The sequence below is a fragment of the Peromyscus eremicus genome, chromosome 12 (assembly GCF_949786415.1).
Source record: "Peromyscus eremicus chromosome 12, PerEre_H2_v1, whole genome shotgun sequence".
In the NCBI taxonomy this organism is placed as follows: domain Eukaryota; kingdom Metazoa; phylum Chordata; class Mammalia; order Rodentia; family Cricetidae; genus Peromyscus; species Peromyscus eremicus.
The window spans coordinates 7,049,628-7,073,380 of NC_081428.1; the positions used below are offsets into that span (position 1 = coordinate 7,049,628).

Genomic DNA, 23,753 nt, shown 5'->3' on the forward strand with positions numbered 1-23,753 from the left:
TCATAAAACTCCACAGATGCTAGAATTGAAGTATCTTTAAATGTTTTCTTTTTATTCCTTTGTGTAGTGTTTGTGCCTATCTGTATGTTCACCGTATGCGTGCAGGTACCCACCGAGGTTAGAAGAGGCGTCAGATGGAACTGGAGTTATATGTGGTTCCAAGCCACTCAGTGTGGGTGCTGGGAACCGAACCCAGGTCCTCTGGAAGAGCACCAAGCCCATAACTGCTGAGCCATGTCTCCAGCCCCTCTCTTGTTTACTTCCCCAACTATTTAAAGATGTAAAATGGTTGTTGGCTCACAAGCTGTAGAAAAACAGGGAGTGAGTTTAGCTAGTAGAGACTCAGCCGTGATAACTACTCTCTAGTATGAGAGTGACCTACTGGATGTTTTATAGATGATGTACTTCTCTTGATTGAAATTAAAGTTCCAAGTTAGCCCAAGAATTCATCCTCTTGACTAGCTGTTTATTTTACAAGGCAGAGCCAGCATCTCTTTGGGAGGTATCTTTCTCACTCAGATATTCTGGTCCTTTCAACAGGCAGGCCTCATCCCTGTTCTGCATGTGCTGAGCTGGAACAGTGAAAGGACTAAGGTACCATCCTGTTCCAACTCCATTCTGGGCTTGCTCAGACAGTTCTCAGCCCTCTACCTCCCTCCCCACAGCAGTCACATCTGCCTCGGAGATTTCCGTGGCCTTGACCATGGTCCAGATGTAAAAACCAAAATAATAAGCACACTAAAATAACTAGGAGAGATTTAATTAAAAAAGAATTGGCAAGTTATGTCTAAAATAGTTACTGTGGTTCTGCTAGGAATGAACCTTTTCATTCTGGCCTGCATCTCACTCAGATGTGAGTTACGGTCTTGGTGGGGTTTTGCCTTTAAAAACTCTGCATCCCTGAGCTTGGGCCCCAAGAGACTTCTCAGAGGCACAAACCTACTTGGGCCATGAATAAAAAGGACTTAAAACTTTTAATTGGCTTACTCAGCATCATTGCCAATAACTACCTGAGTAGATCACTACAATGGTGAAGAGCATTGTAAAACTGCCTGTTTCTTCTGGTGGCGCATGCCCTGTGAGGTCAAAGCCAGCCTGATCCACACAGCCAGCCTGTTCCACATAGATGGTTCCACACCAGCCAGGGCTACACAGGAAGACCCTGACCCCAAAACTAACTAACCAACTATAAGAAATAATACCCATTTATCGTCTTTTTGAATTCTCAGTAGATGGTGTGTCCAGGGCAGCCCCTCCCTCGGAGAATAAGCTCGGGCGGCCCACTCCCGACTTGTACAAAGTGTTCCCCTCTGGCTCCATTGCCACCGTTAGCCAATTCGGGCTACCCTTTGGGGCTTAACCACAGCCACCTCCTGCCTCGGGACAATAGACCCCAAATTCCACCCCAAAACCAGGTTATGGTGGCTATTCTTGGTTGTCAATGTGACCACATTTGGAACTAAAACCCAAATGTTGGGGGGCTGTGGTGGGAGTGCCTCCTTTGTCCTTTTCCTTTTTTCAGTACTGGGAATGGAACTCAGGGCCCTGAGCATGCTGGGCAAGCACTCTACTACTGAGCCACAGTCCCGTCCTTTTAACCCTCAACTCCTCCACCTCCACCCCACCACCAAGATGGCCAGGTAGACACTGCCTAGTCAGAGAGGCACCTGCTTCCTACTAGTGACCGGGCCCAACAGGATGAGGAGACTCCGCCAACACGTTTAAGAGGTTTCACCAGCCCAAGTCTGGGAGTCGTCTCTCACTGCCAGCAAAGGCTGCTGGCAGGGCTTCTCCTCACAGAGGACCACATGGGCGCTGTGCCACCATGTGTGGCCGAGGGGCGAGCTACACATTCTTCCCTAATTGTTAAATCGTATGAATGGGCGGGTCTGAAATTCGCCTTTGGGAAGTCAAGCAAGAGCGGCCATCAGCTCGTGCATGCTTGTGGGTGACATGGTTGGTGGCCGTCTGTCTCCCTTTACTGGGTCAACACACTGTGACTCATTTGTGACTCACATGCTGATGGCATCTCTGGAAATACCCCTCATGACTTTGAAGACTTCGGTGACGACAGTAGGAACTTCTTTCTGGTGGAGGTCTCCTGAGGACTCAGCAGCTCTACTGAATGTTACTTAAGAAAACCCAAGTTTTAGAAACAATTGGTCTTGGTTTTTTGTCTTGTTTTGATGGAGGGTCTCTCTACATAGCCCTGGCTTCCTGGGACTTATGTAGATCAGACTGGCCTCGAACTCACAGAGATCCGCCTGCCTCTGCCTCCCCAGTGCTGGGATAAAAGGCGTGCGCCACCACCGCCTGGCTAAAACTTCTCAAAAGTCAGTACTTTGTAGAAAAATGGCCAAAGTAAGGAAGGTAAAGCAGGCGAAGGGTGAAGAAGAAAAACTCACAGACTTTTTAAAGTTCAATATACAATCCTTTATTTCTAGCTTTAAAAAACCTGACTTAAATTATCACGGCACTATTTACAGGATTAATCACCGCTATGTGTGAGGTGCAGGGGTGGACCATGTCCATGCTAGGCAAATACTAAGCCATCACACTGGACATGAAGGAGACATGACGGGGCCCTCTTTGTGACAGGCTGGGATGGTCGGGACAACCATTCCCAAAGTGAAGGGAGGGCCCCAGTCTCTCGCCGCCAGGGCAGCTAACAGTAAGTGATCATATGCCTTTTTAGTGTTAAGAGAAACCCTTTTTTTTCCCTGAGATATTTTTCTGTGGAATCCTTTTAGATACTTGTATGATCCAGAAAACTCATAAAAAATAAACAATACACCGTCTTCCCCGAGGCCTTTCGGCCTCCCTGAGGCAGAAGTCCTTGGGGCATTGGTAGTCCCCGCAGAGTCCAGGCAGAATGGCCTTATCATCGTCCTCCCTGGCTCATAGTGTTTGGAGCACATCATCTTGCTCCTTTTCTGGAGAGGAAATGATTGACACAGAGTCCCAGGCATCATCCTTTGGGGAACTGTCCTTGTCCAAGGCTTCTAAGATGGGTTGATCTGGGTCCTTTAAATACTAGGAAAGGTTAGAAGGCAAAAGTTATACACGGTTCCATACGCCAGGTCTCCAGGTCTCTCCTTGTAGTTGGAAACGTCATATTATATTCAGGTACAACTTTGTCGACTCATGAAGTAATAGCATCAATGACAATACTCTGTTGTTACTACAGTGATGCCAGCACATGGTAAACACACACTCTGCCGCCGGCACATGGTAAACACACACTCTGCCGCCGGCATGTGCCCAGCCCTGATTTCCAGCACGCGCCTGTCTCTGCCCCTCGTCTCATTAATACCTGTAACGGCTCCAGAGGCAGGCCTGGGGTGGGGCCCCATGCAAGAGTACTTGTCTAGCAAGTACAAGGGGCTGGGTTCCATCCCCAGAATTGTTAAAAGCCAAAACCAAATCAAACAACCTGAGACTTAAGGGTCAACCATGTTCATCTGATATAAGTTGTGAAGGGCAGGACTCCCGGCTGTCCTCGGTGTACACTTTGTGGATTGTGAACTTTAAAATAGTTAAGAAATGTAACATTTGATGGTAAGGGTGCTTGCTGCCTGGCCACACCGGCTGCCTTTGATTCCTGGGACCCACAAGATGAAAGGAGAGAACTGGCTCCTGAAGGTTGTCCTCTGACTTCCACACACAGCACGCACCCCCCACCCCCCCCACTAAAATAAAAGAAGTAACCTTCAGCTTTCATTCAGCTGTGATGGGGCAAAGCAGGGAACGTCCCTAAGGACCGCTACAGCCCCTCCTCCCGCTTGCCCACAGCCCTGAGGTAGGCCGGGGTGGGGTGTGGGTCCTCACAGGAAGACAGGTCCCACAGCCCTGAGGTAGGCCGGGGTGGGGTGTGGGTCCTCACAGGAAGACAGGTCCCACAGCCCTGAGGTAGGCCGGGGTGGGGGTGTGGGTCCTCACAGGAAGACAGGTCCCACAGCCCTGAACTTCCCCTTTTGTCCTTGGCTGTACCCAGGCTCTGCCTGCAGCGCTTAGAAGTGCTGAAATAGAGACATCGAATGCTAATGGCCAACAGAAAGAGGAACAGGAGTCACGCGCATGCGTGAAACCCCAGACCCAGAAGTGAAACCATTCTCTGTTCTCATGTAACACCAGCGACCTTTGGCAATTTTTCACACTTTCCCAAGCAAGTGCATCAAAACTTAGATTCCTGTCTCAGAGAAAGGGCTGTGGTAAACCCAGACTCAGCTCCTCTGAGGGTTGTACCCGAGAGGCAGGATGAGCCCAGTAAAACCCCAGGGGTCATCAGGACCTGTTATACTCTGACGGTGTCAAAACCAGGGAGCCTTTAAACCCATCACCACGGGTGCCACGTGTTTGCACAGACTCCGATGTTATCCAGCATTCACTTTACTACTCTTTATTCTGTGTGAATGTATGTGTGTCGTCAGCTCTCTCCTACCCTGTGGGAGGTAGGTGCTGGGATCACAGGTGTGTGCCACCCTGCCCAGCTTTTAGCTATACCATTTGAAACTACAGTGTCTGCTCTTGGGCACCAGAGCCCTGCTGGGTCACTTGCTTACGCATCTGCTCACTGACCTCCTTTATCTGTTCCGGGATGTTTGGTGGAGCTTGAAACCAGTATTTCGCCCGGCTTTGGTATTTGAGGAACAGGAAGCTGCAGGCCCCTGTCAGCGCCAGCAGCAATGAAAAGATCCCCAAGGGGATCAGGATGACATGCAGACTGGTGGAGGCTAGAAAAAAAAAAGACATAAAAGTAAGCAAGACACAAATGGCAGTCCATGTTTCATCCACCACTGCTTGACCACATTCATGTCCCAGTAAAACCGACAGGCCTCCTCTCTCTCCCACCCTCGCCTTGTGCACTTAATAATTTCGATCTGAAAATGTGAAATCTGAAAAATTCTCTTCCAAAATGAAAAACTGCCCTGTCATGATCCCACAAGTGGAAAGTCCCACATCCACATTTGTGTGATGGGTCACAGTTCGGGGACCAGTGAGTGCACTTGGGGCAGTGTGACGGCCCAGCAAGGAAAGGCACTTGTCCCTAATCCTGACAGACCTCAGTGTGACCCTGAAGACCCATGTGGTGACAGGAGAGCTGTCCTCTGACCGCCACTCAACTGCGCGTGTGCGCACGCACGCACGCATGCACACACACACACACACATACACAGTAAATAAAAATGCCATAAAAAATTCCCAAACATCAGTATACTAAAAATATTATATAAAACCCCCTTCAGGCTATTTGTATTACGTATCTATAAAACATAAGGGAACATTTTGTGTTCAGACTTGGGACTCATCCCTAAGACACCTCGTTATGCGTATGCAAATATACTAGAATCTGAAACAAGAGAATGTCAAATCTGACATACTTCTGGTCCCAGGTGTTGTGGAGGCTACTCAGCCTAGTCATGGCAGCCCCTTGCTGCTACAGACCTCAACGTGATCAGACTTCCAGGGAAGCACTTCGCGGTCTCTCTGCTCCTACCACCCGCCACCCCACAGCACGCCCGTCTTCACTATTTCGGGAGAAGCTTCTTTGCAACACATAACGGATGAATAAAGGTAAGTCTTACCCTCCGCTGCTGTTTCATGGCAAGATACGTTGCTTAACGAAAGCCCAGGTCGACAGATATTTTTCTCCCTCACAATCAGTTGTGCCTCGGTTTGTAAACAGTATACTCTCAACGGCTTCAAATTATCCAACACAATGGAGTTCTTCTTGAAAGGACCTCTCACCTGGGTAGACAGCACCAGCCACACAGGTGAGCCAGCCAGCCAGGGCCAAGTGGCTTTTAGCTTTTCTAGTGCCTTCTCAAATCCACGGCGAGCACAAACAAATGGTAACAACATTACAGGGCTGTGAGCGCTCATAGCCTCATGCAGCAACCGGAACTTAACAAATTCTAATTTCTAGTTTAAGAATTTCTCCTATAAAATTAATACATTGGGCTGGGGAGATGGTTCAGTGGGCAGTGTTCACTGTGTAATCAATCACAAGGAGCTGAGTTCAGATCATCAGCAGCCATGTAAAAATCAGGCATGTTGACACTTTGCCATATCCCCAGATGGCCAGAGAGAGACCCTGTCTCAAAAAAAAAATAAGGTGGAGAGCAACAGAGGAGGTCACCTGACATTGACTTCTGTCCTCGACACACACAAGCATGGATGTGTGTACCTGTGCACATGCACACGTGTACATATACCTCACACACAGACAATAAACACCTGTGTCTTGGGTCAGAAAACAGAGAAAAACATCCTACGATGTTTTTCCTTTAATTCCCAAATGGCTTCTGGTGAAACTTGCTGATCCCTTTATAGTTTTGGTCAAAGTGACCGTAGGTATTTATGTCCTCGGGAGATAGCTGGACCCAAGGGTCTCAGGCTGACAAGGTCCCTTGGATCTGATGTCCCTGTCAGCCTTCCTGCTGACCACATCTGTCTCGCGGCTTAAACTTAACAAAGCGCCTGTGATGTCCCGTGTGTGTGCCCTCTCATACTTGGAAGTATTAATCCCCGGGGGTTTCAGAGGATCTCCACCTAGTCATGTGTGGCCTTTTCGCAAACCATTCAAACCATTTCCATGGCACTGCAGATCATGTAGTCCACATCAAAAGTGGTCCCGTCAAAGGGAAAGGCCGATGCCAGGGAGGCTTGTCCTGGGGGTGCTCCCATGTTTTTTGTGGCCTGATCGTAACTGCGGTGATACCACAGATCTACGGCCGTCCGCAAGGCCTAACTAAACGGTTTGAAGGGCAACAGGTCCCTATACCTCCTCAAAGCCCAGATACCGCAAACCCACCATAGGCAAGGAACCAGCAAAGGCTACAAACGGAAGCAGACAACAGGAATGGACGGCACCAAAGGCTGTCAGACCCAGGACAGCAAGGCTAGCACAGAGTGAGCTGGGCTCAGGTCTCAAGCTCCAGGAGACACGGGGGACCCTGGTCTCCTGTGTCACATGGAAAGCCTTTCTTCTGAGTCGGAAACTCCAAAGAAACCCCAAACAAAGAAGAGAAGTGTTCTTGCCTGCTGGGCTCCTGCTCTTTCCCAGTAACGGACGCGATACTCAAACACTGCCTCCCTCGCCACATCGAAGGGAGGGGAGAAGTGGAGGGTGAGGGAGCCTTTTCCTGGGGTCACTGAGATGTTTTTCGGAGGCCCAACAGTAACTGAAATAGAATTACAAACAAACAAAAAACTCATGAATGACATAGAGACACTCGATATACACACCTACATACGCTGTGTATACGCACACTGTCTATAGTGTGCGTCTATAGACATACTTCTACGTGTTTGTGTGCTCACACATTTAGACCTACATAAGCAATGGGCTGCACTCAGATACCTGCTTTGAATGTGCTGTTTGCTGAGAAGCCCATATCCAAGTGGAAGGGAAGCCCTGCAGATCCCACATGTGGCCCCAAACCACATGTGGCCCCAAACCACATGTGGCGGGTGCAGGATTCACCCCTGCCAAAAGGCCCTCTGAGCTGCTTTCCGTTAGCACTACATGGACGTTGCTTCCCGATTCCCACCAGGGAGGGACATGCCTAGTTACAAGAGTCTACACACAGCACATCTCAGGGAGAGGGCCTTGCACAAGGCATTCAAGCCTGTGCAGCTGAGATGCTGCTTCTCAGCTGGAGGTCATCTGACAGCATGCAAAGCTTCCAGAATCACGGCTGGCATCAGAATCCCCGAGAAACAGGACATAAAGTTAAGCCAGAGGTCAAGTTTTTATTCAGGGTGGGGAAAGATGTGTAAGATTTGAAATTTGCAGAGTAATTAGTGGATCTGGAAAGCATAAAATTAAGTGAGGGACCCAAACTCAGAAAGAAAAAAAAAATGCATGTTCTCCCTCACATTAGGACCCTAGTCTATAGTGTTCACGTGTATGTGTGTAAGTAAACAGGATTAAGTGTGGTTGTAATATAACATTTACTCTATCATTCAGGTTTTCTTTCATTGTTGTTTTTGGAGATAGGGTCTCTGTGTGGCTCTAGCTGTCCTGGAACTCACTGTGTAGTCGAGGCTGGCCTTGAACCCACAGAGATATGCCTGTCTCGGCCTCCCAAGTGATGGGATTAAAGGTGTGTGCCACTCTTATCCCCAGATCATTTTTTAATAAGCTGACATTTGAATGGTTCTGGATTATTTTGAGGATTTTTTATTTAGTTAGTTAAATTTATTTGCTTAGTTTAATTTTAAAATTTCTATTACATTTTGTGTTGTAATGATGGTAACAATAAAATCTGCCATGCTAACTAGGATCTCACCTCTTAAAAAATAAAAACCTAGCCCAGCCAGGCCGTGATGGTGCATGCCTTTGATCCCGGCATTCAAAAGGCAGAGGCAGGTGGATCTCTGTGAGTTTGAGACAGTTCCAGGACAGCTAGGACTGTTACACAGAGAATTCTGTCTCGAAAACCAAAAAACAAACAAACAAAACCCCAACCTAGCCCAAATAAATAACTATAACTGTTTAATACAGCATCAACTATCTAGACAGTGGTTATATATCTAATTGTCTTATACTGGATTTTGTGTATGTGCGTGTGCATGTGCGTGTGCGTGTGTGTGTATGTGCGTGTGGTGTGTATGGTGTGTGTGTTGTGTGTGTGTGTGTTGTGTGTATGGTGTGTGTGGTGTGTATGGTGTGTGTGTGTGTGTTGTGTATGGTGTGTGTGGTGTGTATGGTGTGTGGTGTGTATGGTGTGTGTGGTGTATGGTGTGTGTGGTGTGTGTGTGTTATGTGTGGTGTGTGGAAGCAGGAGGCTGATATCAGGACTTATGCTTGATCACTCTTACCTCTCTTCACTGTTAGCCAGCTTCCTTTGGGGACCCCACCTGGAGATCCCACCTCCACCTTCAGGGGCTGGAATTACAGGCAGGGGCACCCATACTCTTGGTAACTGTGTAGGTTTCTCGGGATCCGAACTTCGGTCTTCACGCTTGTGTGGCAAGAGCTTTAACCACTGAGCCACCCCCCTAGTTGCTTGGATTTATTTGTCAAGACACAAGTGTGTGTGAACCAACCACAGACCGAGGAAGCGTCTGGCGTGGCTGAACTGTGACAGACACAGCACCTGGGGTGTTTGCTTCCTGAGTACCCAAGACACACTGCTTCATCCTGCAGTTCAACATTCATGGAAAACCTCACGTGACAGGCACTGTTGGAGTTTGAGTGAAAATCTTCCTATTATACGATCAGTTGTGCTGGATCAGGAAGGGTGACTAGGATCCGACACACCAGTGTCTCACCCAGCACACAGGTGGGTGCCCTCTCAGTAAGATGGGTGGGGACTGTGGTTCAGAAGGCCAGCACCAGTTCAGCATCAGGCCCCGCTCTCCAGAACCGCAGCAAAGCAAACAAAAAAGGGGTGTGACCGTCTTCCAGGAAAACATTATTTATGGTAACAAGGGGGCAGGTCAAATTTGGAGCCTGGTGTGGCCAATCACATCCCTTTAGCATCAGCCTCTGGGGTCAGTTTCTCACAACCCTCCCTGTTTGTCTTTGGCTTGTTTAGGATGAGGGCCAAGACCTGGGGCGGGTTCAACGTTGCTCACCAACGAGGTGTGTAAAGAAAACTTGGGCATTGTAGAGCATTTCTTTTTAAAGATGTATTTATTTTATTTATCTCTGTGTGGTATGTGGGTGCCCAAGCAGGCAGAAAAGGGTATTTGATGTCCTGGAGCTGGAGTTGAAGCTCTCCATTGGGGGTGCTAGAAACCGAACCTGGATCTGTGCAAGAGCGGTCTCCCTAGCGCCTGTGAAGCTTTCTGCCCGAGTTCTCTTACCATTACAGTAGCGTTGAAACTTAGTCGAGGTGACCCAGTTGGAAGTGCGCTCCCCTTGCCTGGCTCGAACTCGCAAGAGAACACTGTATAAGCCTGGGAAACCCTTCAATCGGCCACCTCCTGTGAAGTCACACTTGGTCACTGTGATGTCCGTACAATTCACCCCTTTGAACGCGTTCCAAGAACCTGTACTGCTAGGAAAGGAAACAAGATTTCAATTCACCGTTCTCCAGAAATACTGTTTCCTACAGAAAAGCTGCAATCACTTCCCCTTTCGGCAAAGGTCAAGTACAAAAACTCTTTGCTAAGAATTAATTCATATGCCATACCTGTTTCGATGTATTCAACACGATGTTTTTGGACAGCCAACTACTATTATACCAATTTTAAAATATGTTGCTACCCCTCTCGCTCCCCCCCCCAAAAAAAAAACCCCACCTGGCATCCTGTAGCAGGAATCTTAAAAGTTCTTATTAATAAAATCAAACCTGGAGCCAAGTATTGGGGTGAAGCTGGATGGTCAGAGAGACAGAACAAGCCACAGCTAACCTCACCTGGCCAACTTCTCAGCTGATCCTGTTTCCTCAGACTGGAAGCTTCTGTGTCTTCATCCCAATGGCTCTCAGCTGAACTGCTGCTCGAAAGCCTGAAGCTTAACCAGCTAAAAGCTGCTAGTTTCTGGTCCTCACGCCTTTATATACCTTTCTGCTTTCTACCACCACTCCCTGAGATTAAAGGCGTGAGTCACCATGCTGTATCCTTGAACACATGGATTTCTGCCTCTGAAATGCTAGGATTAAAGGCGTGTGCTACCACTGCCTATCCTCTATGTTCAATGTTGTGGCTGTTCTGTTCTGTGACCCCAGATAAGTTTATTAGGGTGCACAATATTTCGGGGAACACAATACCACCACATTATCCATTGATAGGAATTCTCCATTTTTCTTCAACCTGGTGCCCCAGTCACAGGCAACAACGGATGTACTCTCTGTCTCAACAGGTTCTCTCATTCTGAATGGAACCGTACCACTCGGACACCTATGACAGGCCCATTCATGCTACAGAATGTATTAATTCTTTTTTAAAATTTTTTGTGTTTTATTTTTATGTGAATGCATATGTGCCTTTGAGTGTTCATGTACCCCACCTGCATCCATCCAGGAGCCCAAGGAAGGCAGGAGAGGGCACTGGGTCCCCTGGAACTGGAGTTACATACAGCCACTTGGGTGCTGGGCAAATGAACGTATGCGCTCTTAACCATGAGTTCTGTGGGTGTTACATTTATTTGTGTGTGTATGCGCCACAGCACACAGGTGGAAGTCGAGGACAGCGTGTGTGGAAGTTCTCTATTCCACTGTGTGGGTTCCAGGGACTGAACCCCGGTCCTCAGGCTTGGCAGCAAGTTCTCTCTCCCTCAACTATCTCCCTAGTCCCATCGATCAGTTCTTCCTTTCTTCCTCCATCCCCAGACTCCCACTGGAGCCTGTTATGATGGTGCTCACCAGGAATCCTAGCTTTCTAGAGGCCGTGACACATGGATTGTATCAGCCTGGATTACATGATGAGTTTCAGACCAGTCTGTGACACACAGGAGACCCTTCCTCCATAACTAGGAAGGGGGAGGAAGAAGCAAGAAAAAAAGGAAGAAAAAAAGATCCCTTTGTATGGGGGGAGCACACTTCGTCTACACGTTCATCAGCGGGCAGACACGTTGTTGTCTATACGTCTGTCATTTTGAAATGGGTGACCAGGGTGCCCAAGGGAGCTTCTCATCACACACACACAGTACCTAATCCCAGGGTCTCCGAGTGGAGGAAGAGAAGGATCGTGAACAGCAGGCACCCCCGCCCAGAATGAGTACTTTCTTAAAGACTTCTAACCCCATTCTGCCAACCCCATTCTGCCAGCTGTTGAACTTGGGGGAAAAGGCCCTTCATCTCGAAGGACTCACTCCCTGATTCCTCAGGGAATTAAGTACTCCTGCTCTGTCATCCCCCCCCCTCCACCCCCGCCCCCGGACTGTGTCTTCCAACCTTGCCCCTATCTCAGAACAACATTTTAAAAATGTCTCTCAGAAAAGAGACTTATGGGGGAATAGGAGTTCTGAGGGAAGGATTCCCTTTCCACTCGGAAGGTAAAAATAAGGTGATTTTGTTTCATTTAAATGAACAATGAAATGAACTCATCTCAAGTGCACCGTTCACCACTGGACCCCACTACATCTGTCCGTCTAAGGCATCCTGGCTCTCCTGCACTGACTCATTTCGTACTTCTGTTTCAGAAATGACCTAACTTTTTGTGTGTGATGGTTAATTTTAGCTGCCAACTTGACACAGTCTAGACTTTCCTGGGCAGAGTCTCAGTGGGGGCACGTGACTGTGTGTGATGGTCCAGCACACTGTTGGCGGCCCTGCTCCCGGAGTTGGGGTCCTAGTGAGTTTGTGTCACGGGGAGCCATGAGATGAGCACTAGCAGCGGGCATTCATTCCTCTGATGGATGTGATGTGGGTGTGACGTGAGCCGCTCCCGGCTGTGACAGACAGTGTCCGAACTACAGCAAACCCATGCTCCCCTGTGGCTTTCCTCAGGGCGTTTTATCACAGCAACAAAAATAAAACCGGGGTAGCATCAACCCCTGAGCCTTACGTAAGTCAAACATATGTCCCACCAGAGCTCACAGCCCAGAAGATAGATAGCATTTGCTCTTTATTTGATTGACTTACTCTCTCTCGACACAGTGTTGCTGTGAAACCCGGGCTGACTTTGAGTTTGCAATGCATCTGCTCCCCAGTGTGAGCATTGCCATTAACTGTCGCCACACCTGGCTAGAAAACTCGTTTTTTAATTATTATTTAAAATCTTACATGTATTTACTTATTTGTGTCTGTGTGTGTGTGGATGCACATGTGACAGTGTGTGTGTGTGTGTGTGTGTGTGTGTGTGTGTGTGGTCAGAAGACACCTGCAGTAGTCTAAGTGGGGATTGAACCTGGGGATTGAACCTGGCAGCCAGTGTTTGCCATCTGAACCACTTTGCTAGCCCCTAGAAAATCTTTTTTCTAAAGCAACAGTCAGACAGATTCCCTGTAGCAAATTCTAGTTTCTTCCCAACCCCGACCCCCCAGATAAGGTTCCTCTGTGCAGCTCTGGCTGTCCTGGAACTCACTCTGTAGACCAGGCTGGCCTCGAACTCACAGAGATCCGCCTGGCTCTGCCTCCTGAGCACTGGGATTAAATGCGTGCGCCACCACTGCCCTGCCCAAATTCTAATTTCTTGACACAGTTTCTCAGTCTCCTTATCTTGAAGAGAAGAATCAGGCCAGCGGATGGCTGGCTCACTGGGGGAAGGCACTTGCTGCCAGGCCTGTTAGGTTGAGTCCAATTCCCAGGATCCACGGGGTGGAAGAAGAGAACTAACTCTGGCAAGCTGTCCTCTGACTCACACATGGGTTGTGGCATCCATGCCTCCTCAGTGCACACCAAAAGTAAATAATAAGAAATCTGTGTTTATATGTACACACACACACACACACACACGCACACACACACATTTCTTTTTCTTTTTTAAGAGAAGGCCCAACTGCAGTATCTGCTTCCTGGAGTTATAGGGAAGACTGAGTAGATATAAGAAAAGTACTCAAACAAGTACCCAGTGCTCAGTAAGCACCAAGCAAACGTTTTCGGGACCTCTTTCTACCACACAGGGCATCTCTGAGTCAGCACCCCTCAAATCTTTAACATCCACTCTTTTCCTTATTTCACACAACGGGACACTCCTCCCTTGGTGAACCCTCTCAGCTTTCAGGACTGAGGGCCGGAAGTGTTGTGATGGGAACCAGAAGTGCCTGTGGATGCTTCCTCCTGAGAAGATGCGGGGTCTGACTAAGGCTTGGCTCTCCTTGTTTTCTCTCTGGCCCTCATCCCCAGGCTAGGTCTTAGGTTTGCATGTTCACTCTGCACGGAGAGCAGCAGGTTACGTCGATTCTCGCTCTCACATGTACTGCTAGAGCAATCAGAAGAAACGATGTCTTGAGAAAGCAGACTCTGTGAGTCTGGCAGCATGCTTCTTGTTGCTGTTGTTACAGCCAAACCTCCATTTCTGTAATGTTGGCTACTAATGTTTGTTTGGTTTTTTAAGATGAGACACTAAGGCCACATAGCCTGGACGCTGCTATCTGTGACCTACTATTTAACTTTAAAATCTCCCACAGTTTTTCCTGTAGATTAGGCTTTGCTACTGTGACTGTCCTAAAAGCGACCCATGCTTCTTTTACTAAAACCAACCTCAACCCCTGTTGAAAGCAAAAAGAAAGGAAGGAGGGGGCCTGGGGAAATGGCCACTATTAAGCTGACAGCCCACAGGCCTAGGTTCAGACCCTGAGTACCCAAGTGAACCTGTAAACCCCAGTGCAGTGGGGGAGAGAGATGGGCAGAGACACGGGCAGATCCCTGGCCAGCCAATCTAGCCGAATCAGAGAGCTCAGGTTCAATGAGAGACTCTGCCTCAAACAAATAAGGGAGAGCAGGACCAAAGAAGGTACTTGGACATACAACCTGGCCTCCATATGCCTACACACACACACACACACACACACACACACACACACACACACTCACACACACACACTCACACACTCTCACACATTCTCACATATGCTCACATTTCCACACACACATACACATGCATGTGTACACACACACACACACACACTCTCACATATGCGCACATTTTCACATGCATGTGTACACACACACCACACACACATATGCACACGAGTGCACACACTCACACATTTTCACACACAAATACACATGCATGCGTACACACACACACACACACACACACACACCACAAACAAACAAAAACCTAGAATCAAACAAGTTAATCTATAACCTGAAGCTCTTGGAAGCCTTTTTAGCAAAGTTGGGGAGGCTGAGGCAGGAGGATCTCTAGCTCCAGGACTACAAGAGCAAAACAAGAATGCTTGTCTCAAAACAAACAAGTAAACAGCGCCCAGTGACTTCACCTTGATCTCCAATTAGCTTCTAGGACAAAACCAAACCAAACCACCTCACTGTGCACACTCCTTGCATGCACAGTCCGTACGCTGTAAACCAAGCTGTGGCCGGCCGTGGAGAAACACAGAAAGGTGAGAGGCGGAACAAAGGGAGAGAACAATGCATGATTCAAAACAGAAAACCAAGTGAGAAACCGAGAACTCATTGTAGTCTGCCGAATAAATTCCTCAGGAGGCTGAATTTGGACGTTGAGGTTTTAAACCTGAAAGCTGCCCCCTTTCCTTTCCTAGGCGGAAGTCAACTCTTACTGTGAATGGAACAAAGGGATTAACTTTCACCACTAAAGGAGGTTACCTGGCAGCCAGAGTTCTCTGACAGCCGGACGGACTTGAATGGGCCTCTGGTGGGTGGGAGGTCATGAGATCTCCGTCCAAGAGAAATACCTGCCACCCACAGGTCTCTTCACAGCCCTGCTGCCTCCACGGTTCCAGCTGCCCCCCCAGCAGGTCCCAGCAAGGATGCCCACAGAACATCTACTTACTATTTATACTCCACCTGGTAGACCACTGGTCTCGTGTCGTTGCTGGGGGGTGACGGCTCCCAACTGAGAATCTGCTCGTCATTGTACAGGTGAAGCTCCAGGTGCTGAGGAGCAGCAAGCTGGGGAACGGGGTCTTGAGAGGAATAGGGAATGTGGGGGATGGGGCGGATAGGGGGTGGGGGTGGGGCAGACGGGGAAGAGGGGATGGGGCAGGTAGGGAATGGGGGGATGGGGCAGATAGAGAATGGGGGGTGGGACAGATAGGGAATGGGGGGATGGGGTGAACAGGGAACATGAGGGGGAGTGGCGGAGAGAGAAGGGGGAGATATCAGAAGAGAAGGTTCAGTTACAAAACATTTCAGGGCATGTTATCAAGGCCACTTATTCAGCACAGCTCTTGGCCCAGTTCAGGAACGGGAGTGCCTGCTCTCCTGGCGCATCCTCGGGGTCTGATTGTGAGGATGCCACTATGGACAGTGGGAGAAGGGTTTGAAGCCACACCTCCACCTGTGGGCTCCAGCTGGTAGAGCGGCTGGTGGGACCCAGCCTGGCTCCACCGGGATCTGATTTACCCTCTGTGACTGCCCTTGACTGTGGGCGGCCGTTTTTCTACAGGAATAACCCTGACCCTAAGCAGTAATAGAACACCCCACAGAGCTGGAGTAAAGATTCTGTCAGGAAGGATCTAGTTGGCCCAGGTAGGGTACCAAGATGACCCTGCATGTATGTGGGGATGCAGACACCCCAAATCAGACAGGCAGCTCCCAAAGGCACATGACATCATCTGCTCCTCCAAGACCCTCAGCACTCATTACCGAGGGCCGGCATAGTGTGCTGAATACCAAGTTCCATACCACAGGTGAGGAAATGCACCGCCTCCCTCCCAGCTTTGAGAGCCACAACTGACAAAATAACGCATTCCCTTGATTTAACAGGGTCCCCCTCTCAGGGTGACCTGAAATAAACCAGTTCCAACCCATCCTGTCAGAAAGATACTCTGTAGGCGGGGCTAGAGACTGAGAACACTGGAACCTTCTCTCTAAAGAGACATCATGATAACACTTTCTCTGATCGAAAGATTAATGAGAAATATTCAGAAGGTGGAAAGAAAAACATGCTGCTCCAGAATTCAAAGCAGGAAATTCAAACCACATGTTTTCTGAAAGCTCTTCTGAGCGAGCCCAAAGAAGGATGCAGAGAGCCTCCAGGCCCGAGCTCCCCACCCCACCCTTCCCCTGCGCCGTGGCATGCCACACCACCACCAGGCTGCAGCCGCCCGTCAGTTCACAGAATGCCCGGCGCCTCCACCTCTGCGAGCTCCGGCTGCCTCACCCTGGCCCTTCTTTCAACACTGCTGCCCATTCACATGGGGCCGCAGGAGAACCTGCACCAAAGTCAGACGGGCGAGGCAGCGTGGCAGAGGGCAGGCCCACTCAGCTCGCTGAGGCTGATTCTCAAACTGAGCAGATGGCCAGTGGTCTGCCTGCCCGGCGCCCATGAGCTGAGGGCTTGGCCCATCAAGGAATCTCAGAGACGCGCTTTTTTCCTGCCTGCATGGGGGTTCTGTCGCTGCTGTAGCATATCACCTCAAATGCAAGAGCTTTCAACAACCCAGATGTCACCTACCATTTATCATTTTATCATACGGATCATTTATCATCATTCTGGAGGTCAGAGGTGTGCAACAGGCCCAGGATGGAGGTGGCAGCAGAGCCCTCCCTGTTCCTTCTGGAGTTGCCAAGAGAAAAATCTGGTTCCTCCCTTTTTAGAGCGCTGGAAGCTATTTGCACTCTGGCTGGCAGCCCTTTTCTCTGGTGGTGCTGGGCCAAGTCACTCTTGTGTCACCCGCCTCTCCGTTCTCTTTCCTGGCTCCTTCTTACATCTTTCAAAGACCCCGAGTCTGTGTAGCTCAGAATCTAGGATCATCTCCCCACCTCGGGATCTTCTTCAGCTCAGTCATCCCTGAAATGCCCCTTTCGTCATATCAGGTCACATATTCCCAAAGTCCAGGGATTCATGCCTGGCCCTCTTTCAAACCACGTTATTCTGCCCGCCACACCTTCTTCTCTTCACCATCTCTCACATCTTTGGAGGAACCAGAGGAATATTTTCTCCCTCTCCTGGGACCCTATCTCCCCAATCTAAACACCCATCTAAGAAAAGGAAGAACAAGGGACCCAAGTTAGAAAGAACTTTACCTAATGTGGGAGAGCAAAGACATCCTGTTCTCGGGTCCAAAAGAAACTCAGGACAAACGGCTAACTGTAGTGTCTATTGGCATGCCAAAGTGTCTGCTGGCCTCCAGCCTCACTCAGTACCTGGGGCTCCTCTCAGCTCTTCTCACCCACCCCCTACCCTAAACTTCTCCAGCTCATGGGCTCCCCGCCCCGCTTCTCATCCCTATAGAACCCGGCCATTTTGGCTGTGCGCCCTCCTTGACCTCTCTTGTCTTCCTCTCTCGCTCTCTCCCTTTCTTTCTCTCCTCACTTGGCTTTCCAAGGTGTGGTGGAGGGGAAGGATTTTGTTGCAGATATGAGGGAGAGTGCAGCCAGAGACACTCTGGAGGGCCCATCCTTGAACTCCATCCTCTCCACTCCAGCTCCCCTGCCCCTGGGAAACACTCAGCCCACCACTGTACTTGGGACCTAGTTCTGCTGTTCCCTCTCCAGCAAGCCGCCGCCTCCTCCTCCTCGTCTGCTCAGCCACTGCCTCAGCAGAGTGTCCTCCTCCTGTAACAAGTCCAGAGCCGGGTGTGTGTGTGTGTGTGTGTGTGTGTGTGTGTGTGTGTGTGTAAACTTGCAAACCTGCCCTCAGCTCTTGCTGTGTTTTCCCCCCCAAAGCTCAATTCACACCTGAGTCCTTCACACCGGGGAGGTCAGAAGCACAGACTTTAGGACTGGCTAGCCTGGGCTGCCCCGCCTCCGTTGTCATAGGCTGGCCTCCAACTCAGAGATCTGCGGACGGACGCGCTGGGATTAAAGGCTGAGCCACCAGGCCCCACTTCACAGCGCACTCTTAATACAGTCCTCTCCTCCGGGGGAAGGAGTGAGTTCTTTTGATGCAAAGGTGTGTCCCACCAGTGCGCTCCAAGATCTGCTCATTTGGTTGCTGGCAGCTGTCTGTCAGTCTCCCCTCAACACTAGAGCATGCACTTTGAAAAGGTGAGGTGTTGCTGGGCTTGGGGGTGTTTTCTCCCGGGCCCTGGAACAGCTGGCACGGAAGTGTGAGTGAGCATTGCATTCTTCCCTTTGGAACACCACAAGGCCCAGACTCTCTTCCTTGCTTGCTTTGTGTTTGAGCCCATGGTTTGTCTCACCTCACAGGCCAGGGCGGGGGTGACAATTCTGGGCTGGAGACTTCTCTGGAGGGTCCCAAAGACTTGTGTTAGTTCCTTTTGAGTCACTGTAACCGGATTTCATGTTCCAGGGGATTTCACGCCATCCTAATGGGGAAGGCGTGTGGAAAAGGCTGTCACTGGCAGCCGGATCCTGTGTGGCTGCATCCCCAACCTGGCTGACCTATTCTTAAGTATCTATGAAGTCTCAAGTGTCTGGAGCCCAGGCACACCACAGGGGTGGGGCAGGGAGGCAGGATGGAAGGACCCGTGGCCGAGGTGCAGAGGGCAGGCTCATGCAGACTACACCCTGCTTATCTCTTTATACCACAGTGCTCCGTGACTCAGTGACTGCAGGCGCATGGCGAAGACAGGCAGAGTGGAGCTTTGCTCACCCTCCTAGGGTCTGGGAGCTTTACCAGGCAGGCGCTGCAGTGTATTTGAAGCCCTGGCATCCACCCACGGGGACATGTTGATTTCCTATTGTTGCTGCAGCAAATGACCCACCGACTTGGTGGCTTGAGACAAGAAACATTATCTTACAGTCCTGAGGGTCGGAGCGAGGCAGGTGTTTCGGGGGCAAAGGTCTTGGTCCTAGGAGCCGCAAGTGGCAGAATCTGTTCCCTTACCTTGGCTAGATTCTGCTGAAACAGTCTCCCATGTGACACAGGACATAACCCAGACATGCCAAAATAGGGTCCCTGTTTTAAGATCACGTGTCTGGGGACCTGCCCCTTTTTATGTAATCTGACAGTCACAGGACACAGGCATCTTGGGGAAGAAGCATGCTGATGTGGCCGTGACAGGACAGAGCCATTGAATATTGTGCCAGCCTGAGGCCACCTACTGCTGGCCACTGCAAATATGTCTCAGGAACCAGCTCACTACCTCCAGAGGCAGGGATGGGGAACCAGGAACCAGCCTGTTCTTATCATCTTAAAAAAGACATCATTAATTAATTAATTAATTTTTTGGGGTGGGGGGAGGGACTTGTGGAAGTCGGCTCTCCTGCTACCATGTAGGTCCTAGATATCACAGTCAAGTCACCAGGCTTGGCAGCAAGCAGCCATGTCCAAAACACGACATCGTAAAATGGAAAATAATCACATCTTTAAAACAATGAGACTGCTGTCTGGCTTTGCCTTTCACTTTTTTAAAAAACATTTTATTTATTGTTTTTACTTACGTGTGTGTGAGTGGCTATGTGTATCGTGTGTTTGCAGGTGCCCATGGAGGGCACCAGATCCCCTGGAACTGGTGGCTGTGAACCCCGTCCTCTGCAGGAGCTCTTAACGGCTGAGCCATGTCTTCAGCCCGACTTCCACTTATGATCCTGGGTTTGCCTCTCACAATTCTATGGGAAGGAGCGTTATTCTTTATAAGGAAACCGAGGCTGGGGTGGGGACTAGCAGGAATCCGAGGCTCTAGGCAGGATTCCAGACGAGGCCCTCCATCCATCCACAAGCTTCCTTCTGTTCCCAGGATGCCTTTGTCAGCAGCACGGAGAGCAAGAGCTATGGCCCTAAATGAGAGCTACGGTTTGGGGCTGAGACGTCCCCCACAGGCTCACGCTTTGCGTCCGGGGTCTCCAGCATGGCATGCTATCACAGGGCTGGGTAGCCTGTAGTGTAGGACCTGACTGGGAGTAGGTCAGCAGAGACCAATCTTTGAACCTTAGACCCACACCCTGGTTCTAGTCTTGCCCTCTCTGCCTCTTGGTCAACTTCACATGAATCATAACTAATGCCAATGATCTCACCTCCCGCACCTGAAATGGGACAGGTAAAGGAACAGTCCTCAGCCTTAACCAGGAAGTTAATCTTTTTAGTAAATCCCCAATAGCAAGTTTTTTTGGTTTGTTTGTTTTTGTTATTTGCTTGCTTAGTTTTTTTCTTTCCTCTTAGATCATTTGTCTCTTCCTGGGAGTAAAATACAAAGATTATCTACCTCAAAAGAACGGTCGAAAACAGAGAAAATGCACACAAAGCTTAGCAGCTTGTCTCAAGAAACGGGAGCTGGGATGATCAGTTATCCAGCTACAGTTTCACCTGCAGAGACAGTGCCCAGACAGGAGACTCCTAACGCCCATTCCTTTCCAACAGCTTCTAGGTCGTCTGGGACTTCCTGTCCTTGTCAGTGGTGTCTACGCTAACTACAAGTTTGGACATTTATTCCTTCAAGCTCGAAAACAATGGCAATGAAATCCTTTCACTCCACAAGCACAACACACACACACACACACACACACACACACACACACACACACACACACACGAGGCCAATCCAGAGTACAGTGGAGGCCCTGATTCTTCAGTGTAGGTGATTAAGTAACTAAAGATGTTGTCCTTTTTTTTTTTTCTTCTGATCCATAGCAAAGAGCTGCCAATTAACAAAACCACAGAGAGTAATCACAGACAGTTTTGGGTCCAGTATTTTTATGCTACCCTTGAACCTACTGGAAGGGTTTGATATTATAAACTTTCCTTTCAAAGTCTTGTTTCTGGGGGCTAGAGAGATGGCTCAGCATTTAAGAGTCCTTGCTACTCTGTGGAGTCCCAGCACCTATGGAAGAGCATGGGACTCTTCCCAGCACCTGCTGGCCACATGATCACTGTTAACTCTGCATTGTGACTAAAAAGTTCTGGGGAAGGTTTTTCTCTGTGTAGGCCTGACTGACCTGGAACTCACTCTGTAGACCAAGCTAGTCTCAAACTCTCAAACTCAGAGATCTGCCTGCCTCTGCCTCCTGGGTGCTGGGATTAAAGGTGCGAGTGCCACTGCCCTTTTCTTTGCTTTTTGTTTAATATCCCAGTAAGGGTTTTTTTTTTTTTTGTTTTGTTTTTTTCAAAAAAGTATGAAACTAAAATTGTTACTTGTTAAAAGAGTGGTAGGAGAGTCTAAGAGATTTGCACAAAGGGATTTGCACCACTTCCAAGAGACCTAAGGATCCAGTTTGTTGTCAAGGAGCTGCAGAGCAAAACTTTTGTGGAATAGAATAAAAGTCAATCATTAGAAAAACGGCCGCGCCCCACGACGTCAGTTGTAAAGTTTCTATGTCTGTCAACCTCTGGACTCACAGCAGGTGAATTACAAACAGTTCACAGACACCTTCTGCAGCCCTGGAACCAAGTACCACCACTTGTCTGTCACCCACCTTGACAACCACAGGCTCTCTTCCAAAGGAGACCGAGGGAGGGGCCGACAGATTGCTCAAGGCAAAATCGGGAACATCGGCCAGGGTTTAAACCATTTCTCCAGGAGAAAAAGTTAACCGTGTAAGCAGGGCACCTCCCTCTGTGAGAACCCCTGCCCCAGGGAGACAGGGAACTTAAGGGCCTCAGCTAGGGATGCTGACAGAAGGACCAAGCCCTCAGAGACACCTTCAAACGGAAGGGAACTTCCTAATTCATGAAATTATTTAACTAATGGCCAAACTAAAGCAACAACAACAACAAAACCCAACAAAAAACAACAACAACAAAACCAAAAAACAAAAGCAGGGCTGGCTGGGAGTAGCCCAAGCTGGCCCGGAAACTTAAGGACCCTCCTTTCTCATCCTCAGTTCTGCCGGTTTTTTTACAGGCGCGCACCATACACTCGCTGTAGACTCCAGCTACCTACGCTTTGATACTCTCTCTGCATGGGAAAGAATCCAGCAAAACATAAACCAATACACAGAATGCTCTAGGTCAGTGAGGTATTCTTTCATTGGTTTTGATTACCGAGTCATAAACATAGTCAAGGAAGTGACCAAAGTTAAGCCCAGGTAAAGGGCTGTCTAGGTGGAACGGGGCAGAGTTGGAATTCAAAGTCTGGCTCAGCGGATCCCCTGTCCTCAGACACTGGAGGGGACACGGGCATGTCTGCTCCTCATTTGTAAGACCCCGAGAAACTGAGTACCAGGGTTTTATAGGCCGCCCAAAGCAAACGCTGGTCCTTGCCCTTCAGCTGATCTCCCTGGCACCAAGCAGCCAACAAAGACGGAGACCTCCTCCGACTTCCCAGCTCCAGGCCTGGAATTCCCCCCGGTCCCCGCCACCCTCACCGCAGCTCCCTCCAGCAGAATCCCCGGGGTCAGCCCACCCACAGCCCGATCGCGGACCCCGGCAGATCGGGAACCGCTGCAGACCCCCCACCCCCACCCCCCGACCCTGCGCCGGCCGGGTGCAGGCTCCCGGCGGCACCCACGCGTGGACGCGACACCCTGGGAGACGCGGATCCGGGGCTGCGCTTACCTGGCTGGGGTGCAGCGGCGCCGAGGCCACCGAGCAGCAGCGACAGCAGCCACAGCGGCGGAGGCCGCATGGCCCGGGCGGCCCGGGACCGCGGGGGTGGACGCCGCTCAGAGCCGTACCGCGGCGGCCATGGCGAGCGCAGCGCCCGCCTCTTCCCAGCCGGGCGCAGAGCCGCCCCGCCCCGCCCGCGTCCCGCCCCCGCCCTGCCCAGGGGACTTTCCCCGGCGTTCCCGGGAACTACGGTCCGGGCAGCCCAGCACCCTGCCGCGGTGGCCCCGGCCGCGGTGGCCCCGGCCGCACCCAGCCCAGCCGACCTCCAACCTCTGGGACCATCCTTCTGGAGAGACCCGGGGACACCCAAGCCCCACCCCACCCCACCTTCTGACTCCCAGCACCCAAAACTTGAGGAGCTGTCCATTTCCTCTGTATTCTGTTCTCTTGAATGGTCCAGCAGGACATGCTAAGCTTTGGACTCTTTTGAACAGAGAGTTACTTAGGGATATAGTAGAGAGGGGACCCGCTGGGACATGGTGTCACAGAGAAGGGGCAGGAAAGGTAGAGGAACTTGATTCATTGCTTAATACTCTGTGGGTTTTGGCCCTATGTGGTTGTGAAGCGTAAGAGGAAGTGACCCCAGAGAGGGGCAGGCACAGGCTCCCAGCCTGAGCCCTTCTCAGGGGCAAGCCTGTTGGTAGAGAAGTTCGCACCGGCTCCATCCTCCAGCTCAGCCACAAGGAAGGGGCGACAAAAGGGGATGGGTCGATGGAGACCGAGAGTCAAAGAAAAGGGTCCTCCGAACCCAGATCCTC

The 23,753-nt window shown here is 50.0% G+C and overlaps 1 protein-coding gene across 4 annotated transcripts; it reads right to left on the bottom strand.

The window, feature by feature from the left end:
- Nucleotides 1–2,409: 2,409 nt before the first annotated feature.
- Ifngr2 (interferon gamma receptor 2) lies at nucleotides 2,410–23,086 on the bottom strand. Of its 4 annotated transcripts, none has more exons than XM_059277482.1 (7): nucleotides 22,945–23,086; nucleotides 15,376–15,508; nucleotides 9,817–10,007; nucleotides 7,042–7,184; nucleotides 5,586–5,748; nucleotides 4,579–4,733; nucleotides 2,410–3,033 (listed from the first exon to the last, which is right to left on the bottom strand). In XM_059277482.1, exons 1-7 carry the CDS (start codon nucleotides 23,012–23,014, stop codon nucleotides 2,899–2,901), a joined length of 990 nt encoding a protein of 329 aa, XP_059133465.1. In that variant the 5' UTR covers nucleotides 23,015–23,086; the 3' UTR covers nucleotides 2,410–2,898. The 4 variants fall into 4 exon arrangements, with proteins under 4 accessions (XP_059133465.1, XP_059133464.1, XP_059133467.1 ...); XM_059277481.1 differs by having other exon boundaries at nucleotides 9,817–10,010; XM_059277484.1 differs by lacking the exons at nucleotides 15,376–15,508; nucleotides 22,945–23,086 and adding an exon at nucleotides 15,189–15,330.
- Between the last annotated feature and the right edge of the window lie 667 nt (nucleotides 23,087–23,753).

Bases quoted from the DNA above. Each gene is read 5' to 3' on its own strand.
- Ifngr2 (XM_059277481.1), bottom strand. From the start codon at position 23,014: ATGCGGCCTCCGCCGCTGTGGCTGCTGTCGCTGCTGCTCGGTGGCCTC. The intron at 4,734-5,585 runs GTAAGACTTACC...TTTTTTTTCTAG, and splicing joins CCATGAAACAGCAGCGGAGG to CCTCCACCAGTCTGCATGTC. The intron at 3,034-4,578 runs GTCAGTGAGCAG...AACCTTTCCTAG, and splicing joins TCCCGGAACAGATAAAGGAG to TATTTAAAGGACCCAGATCA.